General features: G+C 34.5%; 1 protein-coding gene across 6 annotated transcripts in view; it reads right to left on the bottom strand.

The window, feature by feature from the left end:
* Window positions 1-19,167, bottom strand: part of LOC128233594 (pleckstrin homology-like domain family B member 1) — an 85,525-nt gene that overhangs the window by 45,883 nt on the left and 20,475 nt on the right. For 5 of the 6 annotated variants that reach the window (XM_052947336.1, XM_052947337.1, XM_052947339.1 and 2 more), the window contains 3 exons: window positions 10,297-12,881; window positions 2,398-2,523; window positions 195-332 (listed from right to left, as the gene is read on the bottom strand). In XM_052947336.1, the coding sequence (XP_052803296.1) occupies window positions 195-332; window positions 2,398-2,523; window positions 10,297-12,881 (2,849 nt within the window). Of the gene's footprint in view, window positions 1-194; window positions 333-2,397; window positions 2,524-10,296; window positions 12,882-14,115; window positions 14,153-19,167 lie in introns of those variants that run through there. The other variant, XM_052947341.1, reaches the window with a different exon arrangement.

The following is a 19,167-nucleotide window of genomic DNA, read 5'->3' as shown; positions in this document are numbered from 1 at the left end:
TAGGCTTTATGTTAGAAAGTTATTGCCATCATTGTAACATGGTGTAAAAGTAATATTCGGTATAAAGCTTTAAAAACAACATATAAAAACAAACATTTTTTTTTCGGGGGGGGGGGGGGGGGGGGGGGGGGGGGGGGGGGGGGGGGGGGGGTTACGGAAATTTATTTTTTTTTAGGCCAAAAAGGATTCCAAACCTTTTCTCTCTGTCTAGAGGCTTTCTCCATGAGCATGTTCTGTTTTTGTCGAAGCTCGAGGATTTTCTCCTGATCTTCCTGGAGTTTTCCCATCTCGTTGTGATGTTCCCCATCCAGTAGAGCTCGTTCCATCTCCATCTGCAAGGGAAATAATTGTGTAACTAAAAGGACTTATTAATCCAAAAGTGACATGTCTTGAAAAAACTTCATCTCCCAAATAGACACATCCTATTTCTTATTCATTTATGCATAAATTATCTATCTATTCATACAAGTAACACATTCTATTTAATATTTCCATATATCCAAATAACTTCCTTATTTGAGGTCATTTTTATCATTTAAATCTTTATTTATGATCTTTATGACTATAAATTCTATATTGTGTGGTTATTTTTTCAGCCACAGTTGTAAAACCGTAAAACCCTGGTTAGTAATATATATGTTAACCACAAAAAAACAATTTTTTAAATATCCGTATTTCCTCACTACTCACAGTCGAAATGTGATGACCTTGTACATGGATTTAGTTCTTATCAGAACACAACAACTAATGAATGATAATCATCTTGATAATTGATACCAAGATGTGTTATTTAAACATCAAGGATGCTCAACTGACATAAGCCATTTATTTTGCTATATTTTAACATCAGTGGTTTGTTTAAAAGATTTATATATATTTGAATGTCATAAAAATAATATGCCATCAACATGGGCGAGTCCATGGATTTGACCTAAGAGGGAGCTCACTTTATGGGCTGATTTGACTAATTTAAGTTTTAAACGGTGCATTTCATTCTATTTATGCATCTACTTTATCAAAATGTACTGTGCACATGGACAAATAAAGAGGGGCACGTGCGCACCTACAACCCCCACCCCCCCTCCACACGCTGAATGCAAAAATGATCAATGTAACTGACCTCTAACCTCCAAAATGTTCATTAAGGAGCTTATAAAGATCAACTTCCATATCAAATATAATACATTGTTTCAATGAAAACATTTTACTGTGGTCTAAAATAAACAGAAAATCCTTGTTTCAAATAATTACATCCTTGCTTTAATTGTATGTCACTTTCAAACTGTTTAATTTGGACAAGGACAGTGACCATATTATCATGGTCATTTATGGGTCAATGTTGAATTAACTGGTCAAAGAAACAAAAAGAAGTTCCCTTTAGGGAAAATGTTAACAATGGAAACTACAATTAAGAGACATTCTCATGAGTCCTTTTTATTTTGAAAATAAAATAAAAAATAAAATATTTTTCAAACGAGTCCTAAATATAGCCCATATTATAAACCTGGTAAACATGTCACTTTTATCAAGTCAAGTATTCTTTGAAATTAATGTGCAGCTTTAATATTGAATTATTTTATGATATGTTTATAGAGTACTCTGTTCTATGTCATCACTTCTGCATTCAATGCTACATAAATTATATGGCTAAAATTAATTCAAAACTCTATTCATTACCTGCAAAACAAACAGGACTTGTCTTATGTACTTTATCTAATGCATAAGGCACTACAAAATTAAAGTTTAGTTTGTCAGACCTTTGTCAAGGAAAAATGGAGAGACTGGACGAAACACAGATAAAAAAATGCATTTCATTTAAAAGCAACATTTTTTCCTGAATACCGTAAATGTCCTATTAGACGCACTGGCCCTTTGTCTTTAAAAGACACTTGCAGGCTCATTTTTTTTAGTTTAGAGTAAAGGTAGGCATTGTCCAAGACACTGAATCAGAAAATAGACCCACAAAAAGACCCTATGCCCATCTATAAGGCATGCACATCTAACAGAACATTTACGGTAATCATAAGTAAGAACGATAACTCTGAACAGTTTTATATTAACTCTCCCTTTTTAGGCTAAGATTTCATGAAATTACCCACAAATTATTCATTGTCTATTAATGTTTCTGTCTTCCAGAAGAGGTCAGAGAAGTCAGAGACATTTTTAAAAAAGACCACAATCTCGCACAGAACCTTTCCAATGAGAATGTCTTAGCATAAGATAATATAATTTTCTTCAGAACTGAAAAGTTTATACTAAATAATTACATGATTTTGTATTGTTTGATTCCCAAGAAAGCATTTTGGGCATTAATTTGATTGGTTTGGTAAAAATTTAATTCAATTTCATACCACGGGTATTAAAGTTTGCTATTTTTCTAAGACAAATTTTACTCACCCCTCGTAGAGCCTCATCTTCCTGATTCTCGATATCGATAATCTGCTGTTTCAAGGTTGTGATCTTCTGAAGAAGGTCGTGTTTGTTGACTTTCAACCTCTGAAGTTGCTGATAAGGGTCCACTTCCTGTAATGATACACGCAGAAATGCAAATATGGTAGCGTTAGGTTTTCAGCCCTTGAAGAGATAATTGGCAAAAATGAAGTACGAAGACTGACTGTCTATTCACTGCATTCTATGGACAGTCTGTCTATTATAAGGTGTCAAAATCTTGACAATTGTTTAGTGTGTCTCAATAATGCCTATAATGCCTATTATGAGTACTGAGAGCAAATTGGAAGTCTAATGGGCTTTTGGTGCCAGTGTGTAGGCGATGGGTTGAGGGGGCAGGGTGGCAGAGCGGAGGGAGGGGGCAGGGCCGATGAAGTTGACGTGAGGATTGAAGATAGAGTAATTGATAATGCCAAAGAAAGGTTGAAAGCACTTTGAAAGGATAACATTTATAAACTTATACTTCAGACAAAATATAAAAAATACTAAGAGGCAAGATTAAACCAAGCACAACAAAATCACAAAGAAAACTGACTACTCAACAAGAATATACATTTTTTTGCTAAGTCTGCAGATCAAAATCTTTGATCATCAAATTTTTGAGTTGTAAGAGCACCTATCAGTCAATAAATAACATTCCAACTGTTCAACATTTTGCTGTGAAGCTTGGGTAATCAAATCCAGTTTTTTTGCAATATTTCTGACGTAGGTATTGTAACACGTCTGTGAACAGGTTGTAAAGTCTTCAGCAATAAAAGAGTTTGGATTTCCTCACAATAATAGGAAATGGTCTTCCTCATTGCCTGTTAGAGAAATTGCAAAAAATATCAAAATGTGTACTGAAAATCGCTGTTTCAAGTTTCTCAAGTTTAATGCCAACGTTTCTCCTTGAACTAAAACGTTACTGGGTTGCTCACTTTTTAAGAATCTTTGATGTTTCTTTTTCAAAAGGTAAAAGGGTGGAATTACATTGACCCGAGCGCTTTTCAAGAATACCATTTAATACCAGGGTTTGATACTGACTTTTTTTTTAAAATTAACAAGCACTATTTTTATAGTTCATTTTAGATGCAGATTTTCAATGCAATGACCTTAAACAAAAAAGCGCTATCCACGAGGCGGTGAAAAAGTTCAAGCCACAGTAGAATATGGAAGGCTCTCTTGTTACATACATTTGCATAGGATTCGTTCTTAGATAGCTTTATAAAGCTAACAGGTACAAAACAATTTTTAATCAATTGCCAACCCACATATACCATTAAGCTCAAGATTGAATGAGTCAACACTGCCCAAATAATCTTCAATCCAAAATAAACCAATAAGTCCCTGACCTATGGGATTAAGTACTCTATTCAGAATACCACCAAACTCATAGTCGCCTTTGATCATGTACTGTTTCGATCATTATCACAAACACATTAGGTCAAGAGGGATATCATTAACCTCGCAGCTATGATCTAAGATCAAGTATTAAACTTCAGGGCAAATTTAAAGTCACACTGGAGTTCATTACCCACCAATTTCCAAGTGGTTATAACATTACTCAATAAGTTCTTTTGTATTAATTATGGTAATGGCAGATGCATACTGTTATAGTACCCCAAAGCATTCTTTGAATACCAATCTACAGGGTTAATAGGAGATGGGAATAGGGGTTTGGTGAAGGAGGCGGTGAATCCGAGATTCTACCAATCTTGGTAGGGGTTCAAGTTTCAGTGGTCGAGTAAAGAGAAAGATGCTCGGTGCTCTGAGGGCAAGGAGAACGGTCGAGATGAAAGAATAGAGTTGTAAGTTGCTGGGTATGGGGCGCAGGAGTGAGCCAGAAGAGGTTGGGGGAGGGGAGGGGAGGAAACGGGGGAGTAATCACAGAAGATGGTTTGTATGGTGGAAGGTTGGGGAATCATAAAAATTTGTGGCCTCCAGTGCATGCCTTGGCCAATAATTCAATAGGACCTAAGCTAGTCCATCCAGAAATGCCACGTACCAATTGCTGGACATTGTCATAGACAAATATGGGTATCTGTATGGGGTGACACAAATGCTCAAACTTCATTGTCCAAACTTCAGTGCCACTCATCTGTCCGATGTCTAGAGATCACACGCATCAACCGGCGGCCGGGTGATTTGTGACCGAGGCATAAGTGAGGTGGATAGTACAGTCAAAGATTTGGGTGGTGGGTTAAAATTGAGAAATATTGAGGGAAGTTTTGGGTGGTGGTTGAATACTGAGGATTTTGAGGGGGGTTTTGGGTGGTGGGTTAGGAAATATTAAGGGAGGTCTTGGTGGTGGGGGAATTTTGAAAAATATTAAGAAAAGGTTTGGGTGGTTGGTAAATATTGACAATTCTTAAGGGAAGTTTTGGGTGGTGATTAAATATAGGGACATCTTTGGAAAATGACAATTTTAATGGAGACAATCCGATTAGCTCTTATTCTTTATTATATTCATAATATGCCTCAGCAATCAAAAATAACTCAATTGGAACTATTCATTGCTGTTGACAATATAAATTACTGGTTTCGGGTATTATAAACATGTAATTAGAGAGCTGTTTCACTTCAAAAGATTCAACGGTTTACACATGAGCAGTCATGATAATGTCGACAGACAAAAAAGATGGCAAAATGAAAGTTTTGGATCATAAAGCACAGCGATAATATTCATACAATATTGACACGAAGAGCCTCATGTACATGTGAACGAATGAACGTTCAAAAGAAAACAAGGTTTCTTTTCATGATCTTGTGTTTACAAAATGACAAGTGGTATTTACAGTTCATGATTTATTCCCAAGTTTAAACAAACATTTCTCATTAATTTTGTAATAACGTTTCCTTTAAGACTTTACATAATAAAATCTATAGCCTGATATATAAATTCATATTGTTTTTTTTCGTTTTTCACCATTAACATTCTTTGAATACTTTAATCATTGATCATAAATCTTGTCAAATGTGTGTTGACGTTTTGAGCACTTCAATATTCACAAATCAGACCCTATGCATAATAGATATATAATTAACAAAACATGTTTGCTTCTCCGAAATAAACAGGTGTATATCGAAAAACGAAAATATTTTAATTTAAAAAATCTCATAAAACATTAAAGCTATCATTGGTACTTCTGCCAGAACTGAAACAATTTTTGAAGGAAATGTTTTGAAGAGCCAATTAAAACCGTTTCATTCCATGTTCAAAGATATAATACTAGGGCAATGTTTTTTTGCTAGTTTTTTCTTAATAATTTTTTATTTAAACTTTTGCCATACAGAATGTGCCAATTTGGATAACAGCTCACGATAAAATAACAAGCAACATTATTTTGATAACATAAATATATGTAGGAATTTTTGTTATGTAAGATATTGAAGCAATCATAACTTTTTTCAGGAAATAGGTTTCTCAAGATCTAGCCTAATTAGATTTGCATTTTTTCCCATTTTTTATCAATTGAAATCACATAGCGAAGTGATATTGACAACCACTATTTCCTTCACTCAAGCATACGTAGATTAATCTTAATTATTATTAACTTAATTGTTTTAGAGACAATTGCTGTCACTGATTAAATCAGGTATAAAATTTACAAATGAACTTAATACAGGTTAAGAAATTATGAACTTTTCTCCTTGGGGCGTATGCTCATGTCATTTCTACTTAAATAACTTCATATAATCGTCTTCTTTTGTTTTTGTTTATATATACTATTTTTAACTGACTTTTAGTACTGTTATTGCAAAGACAGCTATAATTTGATACGAGTCAAACTTGAGCCCAATTTCTGGGTACAACCCAAAACTGGTGTCCTTTTAGAGGCGCAAAGTGATTGTGCTCATGGTGGGGCTCAAACCAATGTCCTTTTATAAAAGACAGGGCGTGTATTTATAAAATATCAAGTCATTTCTTAACTAAAGTAAATTGTTATCCTAAAATTTTCAAAGTCTAAGTCAAATTAAATGAAAAATATAAGTAACTTTAAACTAAAATTATGTATATTCAATAAAATAAATGTAAATAAAGTATTTCAGATATTAATAAGTTACTACCGGTAAATCAAATGACCAGTGGGATACTTAACTTAAAGGAAAATGACTTAAGTTAGGAAATGACATTAGATGTTTATGAATTCCAGCTCTAATACAAGCATACCACTAAGCCACCAACTCATTGAGTGTAAGTGTAATTGGAACAAATCCCCTCCCCGCTGACATTAGCCCTCCACCATGTTTCTACCCCACTATGTTCAATTCTTTCTCTTGTTGATCGCGATCACCCAACATCCCCAAAATTAATTTTGTATCATAGTTTTTTTTTTTTAAACTATTCAAATACAGTATACTGTTCTACTATGGTTACAAATTTTTCATAATTCTTTATTAATAAAATTATTCGGGTATTTTGAATATTATCAGTATTAAAATGTTAAAAAAATGACATTTCTTTGTTTTCTATAATTATGCTCTCTAGGGCAATCAATGACGTCATATAGACTAGACAGATTTTTTGTCGACCAAAAGATAAAGCCAAATGAATAATAAATAGAACAGTCATAATTTACTAGCTCACCCTTGAAGACAAAATAATTATAATAACTAATTTCTTGTGTTTACAAATACGTATGGGATTGTCTATGAAGCCTTCCGAAAATACACTTTTACGTAAGCCAAAACACCTGCAAAATAGCTTATGAAATAATGATACAGCTGTATTTTTTTCGCTTTAAAGGTATCGTCTCATAATTATAACATTAACGAAACAGGAACTTGTTTATACTTTTTTCCCCAAAAATGTGATTTTTCCCCTGGAAGAAATGCTGGTTTCACTTCCAATATGCAGTGAACTTCAAAAGAATTCAAATTATTTCATTTACGTCTTATTATTATTTATACAAAAGGTTTGTCAATATTTATGCAGTAATTAAATCTACATTGAAATGATCAAAGCATACAAAGAATGATTAATCGTATTAAACTTCATTAATCAACTGCACTCGTGGCTGTTCTCTATTGTAAATACTATTTACATGAACTTTTGTAAACAGACCACAGTATAATAGAAGACACAGATATTACTGGTATAAACTTCTATTTTAAGTATGCTTTTATGCCACAACGTTTTGGACAACTTTTCCAGTATAAATCTTTTATCCATTTGTTTCTTGTTATTATTAAAAACTTTTGCAATACATCTATTTTATTTTTTAATATCAGACAGAAAATCTGTTTATTTTAAATGACTAAAAAAAGTGGTTTCTTGTTATTATTAAAAACCTTTGCAATGCATCTATTTTATTTTTTCATACCAGACAGAAAATCTGTTTATATAAATGACTAACATAAAGTTTAAAGGTTTAAAGCATTAAAGCGTTTCTAATGTATATTTTGACATGAACATAAACTATCTTCAATAGTAAAAAAATTTGTCATCTTATTAGTGAAAAAGTTGTATGATCTCTATGTGTGTGAAACAGCTATACTGTACAGTAAAACATAAATAATTTTGAGCCTAAATATCCAACTTAAGTTTTCACATAATATAGTACTACAAATTGCTTGAACTAGGAAAGTTGATGTCATAATCAATCAATGTTGCTGCTAACATTCTTAAGGGTAAAAAATCACAAAAGTTTTATCAAAACCTTATCGAAACCTTATCTGTGAGAACTTTTTACACATTCTGTAAACCCCACAGAAGTGCATTTAACCTTTAACAAACGGAGCACGGAAATAAATTATACTACCTTTTACAAATAAAGAATAAAAAAGTCATCTACCATTTGAGTGTAAAGGAAATATTCCAGTATTAAATCACAAAGTCCCCATATATGTCTCACACTGATATAGAGTTGAAGTACTTATAAATCCATTTTACAACCACTATTAATAATAACATTCCGTTTAGCTCTTAAAGCGAACTTATAATTACATTGACTGTCATGTATTTCGCACTACGACTTAAGAGTGGGTTAAACACACATAACCGTTATGCATACATATCTTTTGAATCATGTACGTTGCCTAAAAAAGATTGATAAACCAAAGTAGCGTTAAATTTACGACAAGAATGTATAAAGCTTGTTCAGCTACACTATTTTGGTAAATTTATCAAAACACGTCAGACGTTAAATTGCATATTTGTATAATGTAGCGTCTAAAGAATTCAATCATGTGTAATGGTTTTCTGTGGTAACTTCGCTAATCTAAACAGTCCTCTGCTATTGGGCTTTAAAAAGAAGTATCGTTTTATCATAACTTGTGAAATTTAGTAATAAAATAACCACCTCTTGAGTTCATTTTCGGTTTTAGTTTGCATAAGGGCTCAAGTGAGATAAACTATGTCAGATTGAAATTAAACGCTTTTCAAGGGAAGTAACTCTTTGTCCCATGTAGCCCTTACATATATATGAAGTGGGGAATTGTCTCTTCAATATACATGATGACTTACAGCCTAATGTTAAATATTTATTAATACTCAACAAGAATTATTAATTCAAGATTTGTTGTGATGCTTATAATATATATATATCATATATAATGTATACTTAATTAAAGGAAACAATGAATCTTAATTTTTCTCAGTGCTGTAGCCAGACCTAACCCCCCCCCCCCCCCCCCCCCCCCCCCCCCCCCCCCGATTTTTTTTTGGCAAAAAGCAATTTACTGCATTCTGGAGTATCTTTGGTGGAATTAAATGCATAAAAATGTTACAAAAAATATATCATTTCAACGTTTTTGGTGCTCTAACTTTTGATCCAGTTAAAGTTAATTCTACACGTTTTACATAAATTTAGACAAAACAAATGTGCATTTAGAAGAAATTTACTGTCACAATCATATGAGGCCTTGTTACCAATACCATAAACCTACTTCTAAACATCTTGAAACAATTTTGAAATGATATACAATAACAGGGATACTGTAAGACTGTTTTATTAGGAAGCCGAAGAGCTGTTTTCCACCCTGAAGAAATTTTCTGAAGTAGTACTGCACTGCTGAAAATCTTTTCTAGGAATGAAATCGCTCTTAGGAATTTTAATGAAACATACCCCTGGACTTGCCTGCCAAGCGCCACTACCAAAACTTGCATGCAGGAATGCCTTCTTTCTATTCATATGAGCTTTAAAATGTTTCAAGATCAAATATTTACATAAAATGGAAACTGTATTAACATGTATGGGTAAATTAAACACCTGAAAAGGTTACACTGTAATGTCAAATTCAATATTTTTAAAATTTCTTTTAATTAGGTCGAGGCCGAATTTTCTGTCTTAGACCCTTTATAAATATTGACCTGATAGGGATTTAAGAAAGCAGAAACAGACTTAAATGTGAAGTGATAAATCTTAATTGCGTTTTCCAAAAGAATCTGTCAAACTTAATTCTTATTATGGCTTCTTAGTTAAACAGCATTACTATTTAAGACAAAGTTAACACAATGCTGGATCTAGCATGCACGGTTTCTGATATTTGCAAACAAGTACCATTATTTTGTAATGATTAAAGGTTGTGTGTATTTACTTACAAAAATAAACGGTTTGATGAAAACAGTCACATAACAGTGATTGTGTTATATTTATTTTGTGTAAGTACATACTAATGACTTTTAAGCATTTTAGTGGTCAAAATACTATTTTGTAAACTACTATGTGGGCCAGGCACTGTCTATAACTACTAGTTCACCTGATTTAAATCAATAACCACTGACTGCTGATTTAATGAAATAAATGTATTGGCAAATTTGAAGTAAACAGCCTTCTCAATGGACCAAAAATATGTTGACAACTGAAACCAATAAGAGCTAACTTTTGTTTCTTGTTCACAGCCTAAAAAAAGGAAATGCATACTTACATCAACAGTTCCCCAACTGCATTCGCTAGAGTCTGTAGTTGCAGTTGAAGATGCTCTGGAACCCTGCTTCCTCGGAACAAGAAATTCAGAGTCGCTGTTCATCGGAGTGATGTTTTCAAAACTCGAAGACTTTGATTCACTCAGCGAAGATCGTGGCGAACCACTGGAGAGAATATTGTTTATAAATCCGTTATAACTTGGTGCGCAAACTGTGGATACACTCGAGGAACTCGTACTTCCACTGTTCGAGTGAGTTTCATTTCTCATTTGCTCGTGCACGTGGGCGTATCTTGCATGGTCGGCATATTTTTCAGGATTTATTGGAATATTAACATAATCATGATGGTCCGTGCTTTTTGGAAGTTTTGGACTGTAGCTAGCACCTATGGCAAATGTTGATTCAGGCTCCGAATTCCTGCTCCCGAAACTATCATTACTTGTGTTTCTGTGATCACTAACCGATGACGTAAAGCTATTACCATCCCTAAAATTTCCAGGGTAGTCTTTGCTTGAAACTGGTTCATGAACCTTAAGTTCACATGCATTTTCATCTACATGAAGATCACACTCTGGCTCACTGTGATTAGAACTGTGGCTACCTGTTTCTATACTGTCAAATTGTTTCTTTTCAACAAATTCCACACTGATGTTTGTGAGCCTTAAAGGTTCTATCTTAAATTGCATAGAAAATTCATCATCCAAATCATTATGTTTCGTATTCGGTGATTGGCTATGAGATAGATTTAATTTTGAAGGAGATACAACATAAAGTGGTGATCCGGGAGAGGTGCTATGTAACGATGACTGTGATTGGTCAGATCTGGCTCCTGATCCTGAGAGGTTGGTAGCAGTTGCTTGGCTGCTATATTTAGGAGCCTGAACAGTTAATGGACTTCTGGGAGTTGTCCTTGGACTCAGTGACCTTTCTGTACCAACTGACCCCTGATTTGAGTTTGGTCGCCGTTTTATTGTACCAGTATCTTCCGAACTGCCACAGATTGATTCCTCTTCTGAATTTGAGGAGTTTGATCCACATTTTCGCATCTGAAATCCGTAGGTAAAGTCTTTATGAGTGTTTGTTGGAGAGTTAAGCATTGTAAGAGATCCATTTGTCATTATTTTATTGGTCATGGAACTTCTATGTTCCGATTTTAAACCACCATCTCTTCTATCCAAGGACTGTGTACCAATGTCAAGGCCATTTGGTGGTAATGGCGACCTTGGACTAGAAACTGCATATCCTTGGCTACCATTTGAAGTCTGTCCCTGACCTTGACCAAAAGACTTTTCATAAGGAACATTTTGGCCATGATTAAAAGAAAAGTTCTGGCCCTGATTAAATCCCTGACCTTGACCTCTCTTGATAGAACTGTGACCTTGAAATGACCCTGGGGACCCAGGAGGGGCTATTTGAGGCCCATAAAGGGGTAATCCTTGTTGTAAATGCTGGTATTGCAGAGGTAGAGGAGGAATTGGAGGAGTCACTAGGTCAGTTGAGGAGAAATGCTCCTTCTGCTTTTTAACCAAGTGGTTATTCTCGTCTTCGATCTGTTGTTCATATTCTGCACACATGCTCAAGATCTCCTCAAGGCGAATTTTCTCAAGCCGTTCCATTTCTTGCTCTTGTTTCCTTTCTGCAACAATTTCTCTGTGTTTTAGAGTCAAATCTTTTTGACTCTCAGTGAGTTCATTGAAATCAAAGTCTATTCCATCGAATGTGTGTCGAGACACATTCTCATCTCTTTGCACTGATAAAAGTCCATTTCCCTTATTTTGAGCATTGACTGAACCTGACTTTACAGCATTAGAATTAGAAATAGCACCTTTGGTTATGTTCTTCCCACTTACACCATCCACATTTCTTACAAGTTCCACATTAAGTGTGGGTGGGGTAATCACAGGTTTTGGGCTACTAGGTACAATAGGTGATTTACTCACAGACTGTATTACAGAGGACTTTGGGGAACTAGAATGTTCAAAAAAGTGAGAAGTTTCAACCTCAGTTTTCCTTACTGGCGAAATTGGCGAGCTAAAGAATACATTGTTCGTTGAAGAGCTTGGACTCGCTCCCGTTATACTCCCTTTTGGACTTTCAACACTTTTCGTTAAAGATTTTCTAGCTTCGCTCGACTTTCTTCTAGACGAAACACTTCCAAAATTTCCAGCTGAAGGAGAAGTTACATCCTGGTAAGTCACTTCGGGTTTCGGCGATTTATTTGGCGTAAGGAAACTAGCAGAGACCCTTGTTGTAGCAGTATCTTTGGTAAACAATTTTTCACCAGGATAATTCTGCAAACTTTCACCGGAGCGCCTTCCAGAGCTCCTTGTATCTGGAGAGGATATAAAAAACTTTCCCGAACCGGATTTTCCAGTAGGACTCTTAACTGTAGGAGACGTTGGTTTGCCCCGCGCTATAAGCTCAAACTTGCACACTTTATTTAGGAATTCCTCCTCCTCCTCGCCGACCAGTGGTGATTCAACAGATGAGGAATGTGGCGATTGTTCAGCCGACCGTCTGCGATGTGAGGCCGTCTCCTCCGCTGCGCTCGAGATCATCCTCAGATACTCTGGGTTGCTCTCCAAGTCTGGAAGAAGAAGAAGAAAATATGTATTCTGACCAAAATAAAAGGAATGATGACTTTGTAAAGGTCACCTTAAGAGAGAGATAGTGGTCTAAGGGCATAGGTGTCCGTCACTTACCCCAGAAGTTATGGGTACTTCCACATAGCCTCCCAAATTGACAACAGTACTGGTTTCTACCAGTATTAAACCTGATTCTATAATGCACCAGTCAATTGTAACCACGCCCCCCCCCCCCCCCCAGGTATACCGGGGATAGCCGGGGAAATGGGCCGTGTTTTTACTTTTTAGGTGGCCCTGCAGTGCCGGGTGAATGCGGTTGTTTTGTCTTAGCTTTAAATATAGCGGGCAATGGGCCTTACCTAGGGTCCCTGGGGGTGTGGGGGCATTTGGCGGGGATTTTACCATTTGTTCGTCCCCTCAGGGCGGGGATTTTAACCGTGGTTGGCTGGACCAAAAGTCAAAACCCCTGCTATTCCCCAGACCTGGGGGGGCCGTGGTTACAATTGACTGGTGCATAAGCTATCAGCTTTTGTTCGTTAGTATAAACTAACTAAGAAAAGGTCACCTATAAGTAGAATGACATTTTTAGAACAAGAGCAAGGCAAGCAGATGCCAGCTCACATTAATTTTATCAATTATCTAAAAAATATTTAATATTTATTTGAGTTATGGGACTTGTATGATTCACAGCTGATAAGCCTTTTATCATGTTAACATGAATTTTAATTAAATCTATATAACAATTTTCCAGTGACAACAATATTATGGCTATATTAATTGGCCCATGCTTACACCTAGTTTTTTTACGGTTACAGAGAAACACAAATCATGGCTACACATTTTCAAATGGCATACTACTACTTCAAAGTTTTATTTCGTAAAACATGTTATGACAAACCATTTCGATAACAGTCCATTCATTGTTTTTAGCTCACATAATAATTATAATTCTAAACTTATCCATACATTACACTAACCAATTACCTTCGAAACAGCGACCTAAAATTTTAATTGATGATGATCTGATCACAATCACTCCTAATTAGCACATCAATTCTTTCTTTCAAATAAATGAAAATGTTTTGCATATATAATTAAGTACACTTTCAGATAATTTACAAAATGAATCACCATTTATAACTCAATTTGAATCAGAGTTAAATATTTATTCCATCCAATAGTTGTTCACTTTTTAACTTTATAAAGTTTACTATGATATGTTATTGAAAAACGTACATTTTTGAAACGCTCTATCCATGGCTAGCCTCCCAAGAAGTACAATTAAATGTGCACGAAATGAATGAATTAGACATCTGTATCATTTCAGCTTTAACCATGTCCCACAAGACACAATTATAACGATCAAGAACAAAAAAATCTGGCAAGGGAGAAACTATAACTGTCAGATTTTATCAAACAAATACTTAATTTCTCATCTCCTACAAAAATGCACTGGATTTATATGCTCCAAACAAGATAAATTCTACAGTTACATGCTGAAATAAATTATCCAATTTTGACAGCCATCTTACACTTTGCAGATAAATGCTCCCATTGTAATTTCCCTTACAACATTACAGTTTTAGGTTGTATAAATTATACATCATTTTGATTTTGTGACATCCAATCACAGCTTATTGTCTGTTTCACGAATACTTTTTGTTTCAGCCTGGATATCGCTACAAAGACTATCCAAATGTGTATACAGTCAAAACTCATTGGCTCGATATCCTTGTTGGCTCGAACTGGATTAAAAGGACCGATTGATTTTACTATATGTTCATATAAAATTTGATCGGATGACTTGATTTCTCAAGGGTCGATTTTTCTCCATCAATGTCATTTTAGCGGTCCCTATTAAGAATTTCACACTTTCTTATCTTTGCTTGGCTCGATGTCATTTTCGCGGGCTCAAGTAAGAATTTCACAACTTGATTTGTTTTCCTGGCTCAATTTCGCAAAAGGGGCTCATCGATTAAATTTACTTGATTGGTAATTCACAATTATTATAAATTAAAACTGGCTAAACAGTTAGAGCAAACATGCCATCATTTTAATTTTTGTCTTTAATTGGCACGAATACAATACATCAAAATGATTTCATTACATGTATAAATCTCAATGCATTTTGAGAAGGCCTCACTCACATAAAATTGGCAATGCCAAAGGTTTCTGCCTTAGGAACTACGGTGACAAAGAGGAAGCATACCGTTTCGCTCAAAACAAATGCCCCACAAGCAAATTCCAATGCTCATCCATTTTGTTCTTGTTAAGTTGATCAAGGGAAATCACTCAACAATTATTCAGCCACAGTTTGACATTTGACATCTTTAACCATTGCACAATACTACATTAAGTGCTTGACACTTAATATGGTTTCCAGAGGCGGATTCAGGATTTCACATCACGAGAGAGGGGGCAGTTTTAAAGCGCAACTTAGGAAGTTATGTCCCCTTTCCAAAGATTACAAACAATACCGGGGTTTAATGAGTTAATTGGGGCGTAATATCATCTGCATGGAATAGTTTAGCCATTTTAGTCTGCATTCAAGTGCAGTAAAATGCATTCAAGTGCATCCATTTATAATGTATCTTGGATATTAACAAAAACTTGGAACAATTAGAGGGGGCGTGCGCATGGTGCACCCCTGTCTAAATCCGCATGTGGTTTCTTCTATAGTTTTGATTTATGGCACCAAGGACATAACAATACCTTGACCTTTTTCTTCCAGAACAAAATTACATTCAAAATCCATTCATCTGCTATAAGTCCACAAGTTGAGTAACATATTTTGTCACAGAGTCGCAATGTCCCATTCCTAGCATTAACAGAAATGTCAAACTGATTTTACACCAGAGATTTCTCCAACATTATGTAATTTTTTCCCCCTGACACAATCATGTATACAAACAAAACATTATATATCCCAGCTGCATTATAAAAACACTGGAAATTTGTGCATGTTATTTACAGATGCGCTTTATCTTTCAACCCGAACCTCATATGTTTTCCCTGACACATTTGCTGGTACAGTACATCTATCTACACATGTATTTTGTCCCAGTGCTCCACCCAGGATTTGATAAGGGCTGGGTGCTAGGTGAGAAAGGGAACTTTCGATGTGTATTGAATGAGCTTTAATGGGGCACTTGCCAGGGCCAATGTTCAATTCTTATTGTGTATGTGTGGTAACTACTAATAGTTTGCTATGAATACCTTAGCTGTTACCATAACTTTTGTATCAAAATTATATATACTTATTAATTTCAGATTTATTTCTGAAAATTGACTCTGTCAAACAAAAGGGCATTGCAGAATGAAGTAAAAAGGCAGCAGGGTGGTGTCACACCCTGCTATTTAGGCCTAGCTTGAGCACTGTGTCCTATGTAGGCCAATGAAAAATCTTTTTAGATTCTCATCATGATTTTTTTAAACAAGAGGGTCACGAAGTGAATGTCTGTTGTTTTTTCAGTCAACAACGTAGCCTAACTTGACAAATAATTAATTTATCAACGTGTAAACATGTATCCCCACAGCGGATTTATGTTTAATACACATAACAAGACATGACATAGGTCATCATGAAGTGTTCTATCATAATATTTCTATTTCTATTATATGCCCCCTTCAGTTAAGTCCCAATTTGAATCCACTGTTTGTTGTTTTATCCGAAGAAACTACACTGGGCTTTTAAACAGCATTTTGCGGCACATCCATCTCAGAAATGACGTCATGATCGCAAATATATTATGTTCATAAATTATAGTGCATTTTTGAAAATAAGTACAATTAAGCCCAATTATAAATAAAAATGCATTTGATCAGTTTAATAACAAGTACTTTTTTCAGATTTTCAACTACTTTTTTACCAAGTTGAACAGGGGCCGGGCCAGGGTGGGAATAAAATCTAAAAATAAAGTTCTGTGGTCTTAACATACTTAAGACTATTTACAAAAGTAAAAATTTGATTAATCTCCAAGCATTAAACATCTTTTAAAAGGCTTAAAAGGAGGATGATTAGAGAAGTGCCGAGCCTAGCGACTCACAAATGGGTTTATTTAAATCTTGACAGCGTGTATTGTCAATTTGCATCATTACCAGTCCAATTCATCCCAAGCCTTTTCTGCATTGACTTTATGTAAGACTTTTATCTGAGTGCATACACCTGTGCAAAAATACACCAAACATCAGATAGAAAATGCAAAAAATTAGCTTGTTGAAATGAATAAAGCATTTGTTGCTGTATGTTTAATTAACTTTTTGCTGTTACAATGTTTTATAACGTACTAAAGGCACACTATAAGAAAAACATTCTGATCAAGTCAAATTGTGTGAGTGGTCTTGTGTTAAAGGTGTCCGTCTCTCACCAAAGACGTTATGGGTTCAAACCACGCAAAAGGCTCTTTCTCATCATGCCTCTCAAAAAAGACACAAGTACTGTATTCTAGCCAGGAAATAGACTCAAAAGTAATTCAACCCAGCTTTCTTCACAATCAAGCTAAAATAAATGAGTATAAACTAAAGTAATATGCTCTGGACAAGAAAAAGTAACAAAGGGCAATAACTCTGGAATTAGCTTTAATAAAGTTATGGTTTTGAGCACTGCACTTTTTCTTATTGTGCTATACTTTTGTAAAGTATAATAAAACTACATTCAATAGTTTTCAAGTTATGCTCAGGACAAGAAAAAGTAACAATGGGCAATAACTCTGTAATTAGCTGAAACAGAGACATAGTTATTGTACACTGCACTTCCTCTCATTGTGCTTTACCATTGTATTGAGTTTAATCAAGTGCATCCAGTTGTTTTCAAGTTATGCTCTTAATAAGGGCAGCAACTCAATAATAATGTGTTAATTACATAATTTACCAAATAAAATCTGTAAATGGCCTGATTTTTTTTTCAATAATTTACCTACTTTAATTTGAATATCCTTTCACCTTTAATGAATTTGAATGTTCGGCAAAGAAATATTAAAATATGCAAGGGGTCTAATTTTTTAAATAATTTTGAAAATGTCCTCCAAAATATCAGATAATCTTGTATGTAAATAATATATTTAGATTAATCATCTAAATACTAACAAACATTATTGTACATGCTTTCCAATATCATATAAAATCATACCTGTTTACTCATTCTGAGCACATACATGTATATCAAACTCCCCAATCTCAAGTGCATAATTACCTGAGACTCTGCTGCATACTTTCAATGTTAATCCTATAAGAGATAAAATCCTAAGCAATTCGTCTATAATCTTACACTAGCTTGGTTTGAATTTCTTTCGGCTTTTTAGGTTCTCAGCTTTTTAAGTTCACGTTCAGATAGAAGACACCTTTTATTATTCAAGCTGTCTAGTCAAAAACACTGAATAATAGATCATCACCACAAAATCGTAAAATTTGAAATATAATCCTATGTTTACTTTCAGCTACATTTAATGTTTAATATGTTATCTGCCGGTTACTGATTCAATTTCTTATGCAGCCGTCTGCATCGTATATGTAAAGTCTCTGATTTCCGAATCATTGATTACAAAGATGTTCTGTCACTAAAGTCAAAAGTATTTATCAACCCTTTAATATAACAATTTTCTTTTATGGTATTATACAGGAAAAGATGCACAGCTTTTCAAAAGAAGGGTGTGCCAAGTTTTAAATTACAAAACAGTCACATTTTTAGTTTAAACTTCCAATTCCAAGAGCTACGAAACTTGGTTGTCAGAATAACCATTTTTGTTTCTTGTTGAAATAAATGCTTATAAAAGTAAAGTTCCAAAACTCAAAGACAGAGAATCAGATTTAACTTTATACTTACATCAATTAAATTCCATGATTTAAAATTCCGTGTCATTTATCTTTTATAGTATGTTTTTACATCTTAGTGATTGTTAAAACAAGTGTTTGTAATTTATTTTGCAATTATCACACACACATCTCCATTAAATGAACATTTTGTGTCATTACAATTCTTGTGTCACCTCAATAAAACATCATAACATCCGAAAAGATTCTAAACACAGCAACTTTGACATCTGAACCAGGGGTGTAGCTTGGCTTAAAAATGCACTCTTACTCCCATCAAAGCTGCTAAATAAGTACCACAATTAATACAATTGTTTTAATTTACCGAAAAGGAATAGATTTAGAAAACAATGAATCTTATGAAGGATACCGTGTTTAATTAATTTGAAAGAAAGGTGCAGAAAACACAGTTTTCTGCCTTATGAGACGATGGTTGATCTCGGTAAATCTTTTAGGACCCACCAGTCATTTAATATTTGT

Source organism: Mya arenaria, chromosome 5 (genome assembly GCF_026914265.1).
Source record: "Mya arenaria isolate MELC-2E11 chromosome 5, ASM2691426v1".
Lineage (NCBI taxonomy): Eukaryota > Metazoa > Mollusca > Bivalvia > Myida > Myidae > Mya > Mya arenaria.
Note: the sequence above shows the minus strand (reverse complement) of the source record. Positions and strands in the feature narration are given on the sequence as shown.